We start from the raw sequence: 9821 nt of genomic DNA, 5'->3' as shown, positions 1-9821 counted from the left end.
TAAGTTTTATAGGCTGTTTTAGATAAATTTAAGCTGGAGCTGCCCACTGTGACCCCGAAAACCCAGGATTCATTAACCCTGTATAACCCTGAATAGGCACAGAAATATTCATCTGCTTCAATTCACGTCTAACCTGTGTATTGCCTGGGGAACCACAGCTTTAAAATACAAAAACTGCTGTAGCTAAGGGCATGACTGCTATTGGACCCTGATTACTGCTGCAGAATAATGTACAGCTCAAGACATTAAAAAGTTGCCAGTTAAAGCCAATTTCTTTGACAGAGATTTTCTAGAGGCTATATCCTGCTGCACTCTGTGCCTCCAGGCAAGCCAGAAGCGATGCCAGTTTGGAAAGAAACTTCTCCCAGCAAGTGTGTTGAGTCTTAAAGACCACCCAGAAAAAAACTGTATCAAACCCCAAAGTTTCTATGCTTTAAGAATGCTTTACTTGGATTAGTTGCTCAGTCATTTCTGCTTTCAATACTAAAGAAACACAAACGTTGTTATCTACCAGATAAAATACATTTGCATGACAAGAAGCAACGGGATTTTATATACAATTAAAGCCCCGTAAAATAAGATCTATTAAAATAAATAAATAAACAAACAAGGGGCTGCTGACGGGGCAACTTCTTGGGGGCCCAGAAATCACCCCCTCGTACTCTTCTCACGCACGCTTCTCCTCGCCCCAGCCCTGGAGGTCACTCTGACGCTCCGCGGACCCGCTGTCAACACCGTACGTTGAAGAAGCGCCTGTTTGCCCAAACAGTGGAGAACAGAGAGAAGTGCTGCCTTCTCGCCCGGGAGCCCGCCCTTCCGCACGCGCGGCACGTCCTTGCCCTCCCGGCTGCCAAGGACCCGCCGCTGCCGATCCCATCCCGACCGGCCCAGCCCGGCGCCCCCTCCCCGCCAACGGCCCCCGCCCGCCGCCAACGGCTACCGCGGTCACGTGGCCGATGCCCCGGGCGCGCGGTGGAGGGTCCCCGCCCCCCCCCGCAGACGCCGGTCTCCGCTCCGCGCATGCGCCCTGCGGAGGCCGTCGGGAAGTCGGCGACCGTTTCCGGGTTGGGCGGCCGGCGCCGGGAGGGGGGTGGCGGCGGCGGCGGCACCAGTGGCACGATGTCGTGCACCCTGGTCCCCTTCGGCCACTTCCAGGACCTGGAGGCGGCTCGCGACTTCCTGTGCCCGCACCGCCGCCAGGGCAGCGCCGCGGCCGGCCGGGAGAGCGGTGAGTCCGTGCCGGGGCGAGGGGGAGCCGCGGCCCGCCCGTCCCGTCCCGTCCCGTCGGGGCGTCCCGACGCCAGGCCGTGCGGGGGGGTGGCTGCTCCTCGGGGCCCGGTGGGGCGGGAGCCGCCCACGCCGGGAGGCCGAGGGCAGGCGAGCGGCGTTACCGTGCCCTCCTGCGGGGGCCGAGTGCCAGCGTGCCGCTCCTGGCTTTCCTTGCCCTCGGGGGGCTTCTGGTGGCCCCCGGTCCTCGTCCTGGAGCGTGTGGGTGAGGGTCTGTGCCTGCCTGGGGCCTGGGTGCCGCGGAGTTTGGGGTGCGGGTTTTGTGATTTTGTCGCTTAAAGGGCTGCAGTTCTCTGAAGGTCTCGTGTTAACAAGTAGCACACGTAGGCTTGTCTGACCATGCAAAACGCACTTAAGGTAAGGTAAACAGTTTGTTGACTTTAAAAAAAAATCCACCTTATAACAACTGCAATCCGAAGTTGTGGAGCAGGTTTCTGTTGCGTGCAGCGTTACACAGAGTAGGAAGCTGGGCTCTCTGGGACAAAGCCTGTGTTCTGGACAGAGAAGGACCGACAGGTCCACTCACAGGCTAGGCAGCACAGGGAGATGAGTTGCTGGCCTGTGCCTTGTCTGTGCAATATTGCATTAACTATATTGGCCAGTATTTGGGGTTTTTTTTGGCAACTGCATGGTAAATAAAGCATTTGAAGAGGTTGGTGGAGGTCCTCGTAAAGTACTGTCAAATATAAACAGTGCTGTGGGAGAATGCACAGAGAGGCTTATTTAGAAACTTAAAAGGTGGACAGGAAAGAGGGGAGAAATGATGCAACAGTTGTGAAAGTAATATAAAAGTACATTATATGCTCAGTTAGTTAATTTTGCCACCAAAATTTTTGTATCCATATTACTATAATGCATTTTATTGTTGGTTTCTTATTGTGTTCACTGTTGAATTTGATTCACTGTATTGTTGAAATGCACTTGGAAGAAAGTAACTTTAGAAGAATTTTATGCAGCCAAATTTCGTTGTCATACCTTAGATTATCCAAAAGTTTTGTTAGAAAACAGTTATGTGCTACTTTTGTGCATGTTGTTTTACTCCTGTAATGCTCTGAAAAATACATACTGATTCCATATCTTCTTGGTATCATCTGAATCTAAACGAGAGGTTTTGGAACCATTTAGAAGTTGTTAGTGTCTCTTGAATATTTAAGATAAAGGCAAAAGATGGTAACACATGTTTGTGTTCCAAAAATATGTGCAAAAGAAGTTTAACTATTTCTCTCTTATTTGGTAGTATACGTGAGAGTAGTTTGTGTAAAATAACTTCCACTGAATACTTTTCTTCTGTTAGAGTAGATTTATCAAATGGCAGCTGTAAAGAGAGAAAACTTCTAATATTTTGGAAAACCCCCAAAATGAGAAGCAAAGAATGTTCTAAGATGTGCTTTTCTTCAATTTTAATGAGTTGGCTGTGTGCTGGACTACCTTTATGTTTGCTCATTCAATCATTGATGCAGACCAGTGTTAGAATCAAATATTTTTCAAAACATTGCTTATTTGGACTTTTTCAAACCTTTCGGACTTGTGCAATTTGTTGATACTGCAGGTCTTTTCTTGGTTCAGGATAAATAAGCATAAACGTAAATGAAAAAGAGTTCCTGAAGCAACTTTTACATAAGAACATAAAGTAGTGATGTTGAAGAAGAAATTGTTAGTGTATTCATCTTTGACAGGGAGAAACATTGTTACAACTGGTGAAGGTATCTTAAGTTAGAGATAAGTTGTGGAAGTATCTTTTAGTTAGAAAAAAATGCATTGGCTGCATGGAACATGAGATCCTTTTCCTGTTGCACTTGTTTTTCCAAGTCTGCACTGCTGCTCCTTTGCTGCCTAATGAACTGAATAGTTAAGCTGCAAGATTGTTTGGAAAATCATTGTGTTAAATTGAGCTGGTACAGATGCTGCAGTCGTTGCTTGTCTTTTGGCTTAGACTTCAGGCTGGTTCAATTTAGGAAAACAGAAGGGATGATCTAAAAAAAGAAAGAAAAAAAAAAAGAAGAGAAAGTCTGCTTAAGAAAGAAAGTTTTAAAAAAGAAAAGTGTCTGCTTTCTCTTGATGTAAATGAACATATGAAAAGCTGGTAGCTGATAACATGTGTCAGGAGTTGCTGCTCTGGTTGAAATACTTTGTTAAGTTTTTCATTCTTTATTATTTTCATCTACATATTACCCCATTCACCTTTCTTACCAGTAAGCAACTGACTTGTTGCATGGCAGTCTGAAAATTTCTCTGTTTTCTCTTTGGTAATAGTTGTATACTTTGGCTCTTACATTGTTCACGTGAAAGAACTCTTTGCTGGACATAAAGAAAAACTGGGAAAGTATGAGAACATGAAACACCCCCCTGCATCTAATATTGTGCACCAGAAAAAGAAAACAAGACATTTTTCCAAGCAATTAAAAAAAAAAAGCATGCTCATATAACCAGAGCAAAGGCATAGATTTTTAAACTAAGCAAGATCTAAATAATTGTTTCTTATCAGAGAAAGCTTTAGTAAAAACTGCTGCCTTGGCAGAATGTATTGTTTTAAAATGGTATTTTAATGAAATTATACATTAAAAACTTGGACTTTAATCTGCATTTTTAATCTTTAAGGAAAAAGAGAGGAGTTTGTCTTTGCTTATATGTTTAACAGAGAAAATAGCTCATTTGCAATCAAATTCTATACTGTACTTACGTAATTGCTTATATGTGGATAAATATAGCTTAATAAACACTTACCAAAATTATAAGGAACCTATTCCCTTTATTTACTAGAGCTTTTTTTTAATTTTCTTTTTTGTTTTTTTTGAGTTAAGCTGTATTTGGATGGAAACTGTATTTCATTTTTATGGAAAATTAGTATTTAAGTTTTGTAGTTAAATGAAAGATCCTGGCTACCTAAGGAAAAGGTTAAGTTAAATGTTTATACTAAAAGTTTTTCTTAAACAGAAAGCATGTTAACTATAATTAATGAACTGATTATTTCTGGGTTTTGGAGTCATATCTTAAAATAAAGTGTTATAGGTGCTTAGTAAAAGCTCCTGTCACGTTTTGGATAACAAATATTTTTGAAAGGGTGTTGCCAATGTTGTGAGGGTTTTTTTTTGTTTGGTTGGTTGTTTTTGGAAAGTTATAGATCTTCTCTTTTATTGTTTTCTTAGTTACAGGTCAGAAGATGAAAACTTTTTCTGCTGCTCTTGGACATTTTTTAATTCTGACCAAACTTATCAAAATATTTTCTATGCATCTACTGGCTGTGCTAAAATTCAAGGTGGTTGATGTGAAAGCATTTTTGTATACATGCTAAATGAAAAGACTTTGCTTCATTCAGAAGGTGCAAACAGTATGTATTTCTAAATCAGTATGTGGTACTGTGACATCAGCAAAAGTTTTGCAACATGAGAAGTTAGATGTCTTTTCCAGTTATGTGTATAAATAAAAAAGCTTTACCTTTTAATCTAGTTGTATTTGCTATTGATGCAGTATATTTCATTTATTTTAAATATAACAATCTACGTTTTCAATTTCAAATTTAATTTTAAAAGGCTTATCAAAATGATACATATATTAAAAATACAGTTGTAGGTAACTCACTTTTTAAAAGAATCTGCACCTTCATTCATTCTAAGAGAAAGTGAAATTTTCTCGTCCTTTGTAGAGGTGAACATTTCTACTGATGAACTGTGTTTAAAAGGATGATAAAAAGCATGCTATCAACTATGACTTTACTTCCCCTCTTTCAGTAGGACAACAGTTTGTATCTGTCTAGTGCATGTGAAGGATATACTCTTCTGATAAACTGGGAGGGGTGGGGGTGGGGGAGATGACCTCCATTGTGCCTTATGTAAAGTCAGTTCAGCAACTGCCTGTGAAACAGGCCAGGAAACACTGAAAGGAAGTGTTTGTGTCCTCCTCCTTGGTTGCCTTATGGAATCATGCATTGAAACTTCTAATAATGCAATACAAAAGTAACTGTAATGATGTTTATTGATTATTGAAGTATCTCTGTATCTGCGCTGATAAAAATATGTGGTTACTTTTTTTGGGGGGGGGGAGGGAACTAATTAGAATAAAATGTGTTGTGGTGGGTCTGGCATCACTTGGCTTAAAGCAATAAAAACATTATTGTGGATTAAGCTAGCTGAAGATGCTCCATATGGAATTTCTGTTCCTTTCTTCCCTAGAAAAGGGTTTGAATAATTTTTCACATTTTGATGAAGAAGATGACTCATAAAGCATGAGAATTTAAGATTCTTAGGAAAAGTTAATGCTAATGTTAATAGTGAGGCTTTGTGGAGCATGAACCTGGTGGTATCTAAGTGGCTTTGAAAACTGCTGTTTCAAATGTACAGATACTGGGAATAGAAAGTATTTGTATTACATTTAATTTGACAGCTTGCTGTGATGCAGGATGTTTGGGAATGAATGTTGGCTAGATCAGAAAACAGCTGTAACAGTTATCTCTATTATACTACTGTCTGCAATAAGACATTGCACATGAATGAAAAATAACTCATTAAATGCATCCTGTTTGCAAAATGTGATAAAGCTTACAGACATAACGGAATTCTAACATTAAGAAATTAATGGATATTTAACTGAAAAGAGCAGAAAATCGTGTGGTAATGACATGCATAACACTTTCCATAATTTTTTCTGGTTTGTTTGAGGAATTGAACTGCTGTTTATTTGAATTGATGTGTCAGATCTCTCTGTTCTTCCATAGATTCTGAGCTCATACTGTGTGTTTTAAAATGCTTGGTTTGGTAGGCTTGATGACAGCTGTATAGTGACATAACCAGGTAGGTTCTAGCTGAACTTTGGAGCTTTTTAATAAGAACAACACAAAATAAAAAATCATTAGTTTTCTGGGGTGCGTGTGTTATTAATTCCAGATATGTTTATCTCCCATTACCTAAATGAAACTCTTCAGAACAAAACTTGTATTTGGGAGTTCCCAGCCATTGTACATGCATCTCTGATAGCAAATAGGTCACTTAAGAGCAGTATGTGGCCCAGCATAAAACTTTGGGAGCCTGCTGCTTATATGAGGGAGGAAGAGGAAAAAAAGGATTAAAAAAAAAGAGTTTGGACAGATTTGGGGATTAGTTCAGGGCTATGACATGTCCTTTACTGTCCCTTGTTACAGCAGGGGTGATGGCTTATTCCTGGCAGAGAAACTTTTTCCAAAATCCAGTCCTGTTAAATTGGCAGCATCCTGGAAAGTGCTTTTCAACCCTGGAGTCCCCTAATCATTGTCTTTGGAATTGTGCTTGCATACTTTCCTTTATTTGGATCAAATAACTTAATTCAGAGATACAGATGACCAGGCTTTTTATTTCAGAGTTGCAAACAAGGTTAAAAAGAAAAAATGCATTTTAAAATTTAATTCTAGACTGCATTTAGCAACAGAGTTCTTAACTGTTTCTGTGTCCCTCTTATTGAATTTGGTATATTCTTATTGAAGAGCCTTCTGACAAGCTTTCTTGTCTTGCATCTTTTAATCGGATCCTCTCTCTCCAGATTGCATTATATACATTTAAGTATCCTTTCTTCCCATTTCAGTATTCCCATAACACAACATAACATACTCTGCCTGTATTTTGTTACTTGCATAATTGTTAACGCATTCCTAGATATTGGTAGACTAAATGATATGCTGTCAACACCCATGGCAGAATGGCATCAGAGTACTTTGTCTGTATCATCTTCACCCTGAGTCTCTTACTGCTTTAACATCTCCTTTACTGAACAGTCCTTTTTTCTTTCTGCAGTAACTGGAGCTGTGACCTGTACCTGAAAGAAAAATGAGATGTTATATTTTCTGTATCATTTATTTCATTTGTTTCCCATGCTGTACAGCATCACAAGGCTTTTTTTTTTTTTCCTATGGTACTTCAAACTTTGTTTTTGGAGGTAGGTTATAATTATAAACCACGGAAATTTGCAGCATTATTTTAAAGAAGATATGTAGTACCTGCAATTATTTTTTATTTTTAACATTTTTTTTCTGTTGAAGGCAGTAGTGACCTTCTAAAGGAGGAGAAATCTCTCAATTTACTGCTTTTCAAATTAGTGAGCTCACTAACTGATTTTGAGTGTCATGGGCTTTTTTCACTTATTACAGACATCTAAAGTGATAATTGAAAATCGGAAAGAAAACTGGTCTCAAAAGAGGCTTCGTAGTAAGGCTGCCAAAACAGCTTGATAAATCTGGCAGTCCCTAGTCAGGGGAGCATTTCAAATAAATGTCTGTGTTTACTGAAGAGCAAGAAGATATGTCTAAAATCCTTTAGTCTGAAGAGAAAAGAAATGTCTTTTTTGCCTCGCTGATTGTGTAATGCAAAGGTATTACAGCACCAATAAATACATATTGGAAAAAAAATTGGAACTCTTGTATGTAGATAGTAGTGCAAGAAACAATTGCATATCAATTTTATCAGTCCTTGGAGCATGGATGGAAAAGAAGCTGGAAGATCATAAACAAGATGATGAAAAACTACATATGTGAAATTAAGATATGAAATAGATGTGTGCATGACTTGATTTCATTTAATGCATATATATAGAAAGAGCATGTATATTAGATTTTAATTGATGCAGTTTAGTAGTTTAATGGCTGATAATCTAAAAACTGATAAAGACAGAAGTAATGCAAAGAGATTATTGGCTGATGCATGAATTGAAATTTGCCTTTTATATTGTAAAAATAAATTTATGAACTTAAGCTTTTCTGTTTTGTTTTTCAAATATACATTGCAATATATGTAGGGTTAGTGTCACCTTTGTAGCTCTGGGAGTCTCCCCTCCCCCCTCATATACTCTCCCACCTGTGCAAGCAGTGACTGGCAAGCTCACGTCCAACTTGCCTTTTGGCACCTGCTAAAGAGAGCTGGAATGGAGAAGCAAGGTCTGTGTGCCTGGAAGGAAAGGCAACTGCTGCCTGGCCCAGGTCATTGTGCTGCTGTGGCAATGGGGAGGCTGGTAGCCAGCGTGGGAAGGGTCCAGCTCCTGCAGCAGTTGTTACCTACCAGTACCTGCCAGCATCAGGAGCAATCCTGTGACATAACTGTTCAGTGATTTGGGCAGTTTTCAGTGTGCAAGGGTATATTCTGCACTTCTTTTGGGGAGAAAATCTTAGACTGAGTGAAAATGGCATTCTGTTTCATGTTGGATTCGACCCATTAACTGCCAATTAGACTGCAGTGGTGCATTTCTGTTGCCAAAGTTCCTCCTCTTTTCTTGTCTTTTAAACAAAATATGTTTCAGTCAAAATAATTCTTTTGGCTCTTGAGGTTATAATAAATATGCTTGAAATGAAGTCTCTTATTCATTACACCAGTGCTGCAAATGTTGATATAACCATTAACTTAAGAGACGTTACTTCGGTTGCGTGGAAATGTTAGCAGGATAGTACTTGATTCCTCGGATGTTCTACTTAGGTTTTCTTTAGTGAACCTTTGTGCATTAAATTCATCTTAAAGCAATTTTCTGCCAAATTATAAGCAGCCTTAAAGTTTTAAATGCAGTAATGGTAAAGTTTTAATGCTACGTGCTTTAGATTAAAGAATGAAACGATGCTTGTAAACCCAGTAAATCAACTTCTACTTTTACTGTCTTTGTAGTAAAGCAAAATCTGACATTTGTTGCTGCTTTATCAAAGTAGGGAGACCTGTTTACCAAAAGTCTACTAGAGGTGAATAAGAAATGTAGAAAATCTTGAAGAAAAGCTTGAAGATTTCCCAAGTAACAGCATGTTAAAGTCAAGAACTGTTTAGGGCTTGTTTAGCTATTGGCCACTACATAATGTCTTTTCTTCCACAGTTACTGCTTCTGAGCTCTAATTTTACTAAGGGAAAATGTGGGAGATTTCCTTAAAATCCTCGTTGTAGACACCTAGGTTCCTGTGTCATCTCTCACTTGACTGTCGTTAGTGGGTGCTGGTGCATGGGGAAGAGTGTCAGTTTCTGCAAGCTGGCAACTTCTGTGGGATATTTTGTGATTTGCTGGCACAGATGAATGGCATTGTGATTGTTTCAGTGACTTCAGGTATTACAGGTGTATCCCTCTGTCTGTTGCTTCTCTGTCCATTGTTTCAGAGTTTTACTGGTGATTGTTTAATGCCCTGCTTCACTAGCCATTTTAGTTGCATAGGTGAAGTGTCTGAATTACATGGATAGAGAAATAACTTTTCCCACAAGAATTACTGTATGAAAGGTGGGAATGCATGCAGGGCCTTGAAAAATACATGCAGTTAAAACACAGAGGGGCAATATATATAGTGTGGAGGATAAATAGGAAGGAGCAAGCTTGTAAGGATTACAAGCTGTAGGAGATGCCGGCTTTGCAAAGTAGGTCACAATTGAAAAGATCACGGCAGTCCCACTTATGGGATGGTGCCCCAACATTACCTTATCCTTGATTCATGTAGATTCATCTGAGAATGATGATGACAGCAATGAAAATTCAGAAAGAAGCAGCAAGAATCTCACAGTCAAAGGTTTGTGTTGAGTGTTCAGTCTCATAAATGAAGTGGCTGAGATATTTTG

At 39.5% G+C, this 9821-nt stretch overlaps 1 protein-coding gene across 7 annotated transcripts in view; it reads left to right on the top strand.

Moving 5' to 3' along the window:
• Window positions 1-1005: 1005 nt before the first annotated feature.
• Window positions 1006-9821, top strand: part of RAB3GAP2 (RAB3 GTPase activating non-catalytic protein subunit 2) — a 53610-nt gene continuing 44794 nt past the window's right edge. For 3 of the 7 annotated variants that reach the window (XR_010388585.1, XM_026107844.1, XM_026107836.1), the window contains exons 1-2: window positions 1006-1228; window positions 9704-9772. Coding sequence is in view for 6 of the 7 variants with exons in the window: in XM_026107844.1 (XP_025963629.1) it covers window positions 1021-1228; window positions 9704-9772 (277 nt within the window). In the remaining variant the exon portion in view is untranslated. Of the gene's footprint in view, window positions 1229-5998; window positions 7189-9703; window positions 9773-9821 lie in introns of those variants that run through there. The other 4 variants (XM_064509713.1, XM_064509712.1, XM_026107853.1 and 1 more) reach the window with 4 other exon arrangements.

Source organism: Dromaius novaehollandiae, chromosome 3 (assembly GCF_036370855.1).
Source record: "Dromaius novaehollandiae isolate bDroNov1 chromosome 3, bDroNov1.hap1, whole genome shotgun sequence".
Lineage (NCBI taxonomy): Eukaryota > Metazoa > Chordata > Aves > Casuariiformes > Dromaiidae > Dromaius > Dromaius novaehollandiae.
This window is presented reverse-complemented; position numbering and strand designations above follow the sequence as displayed.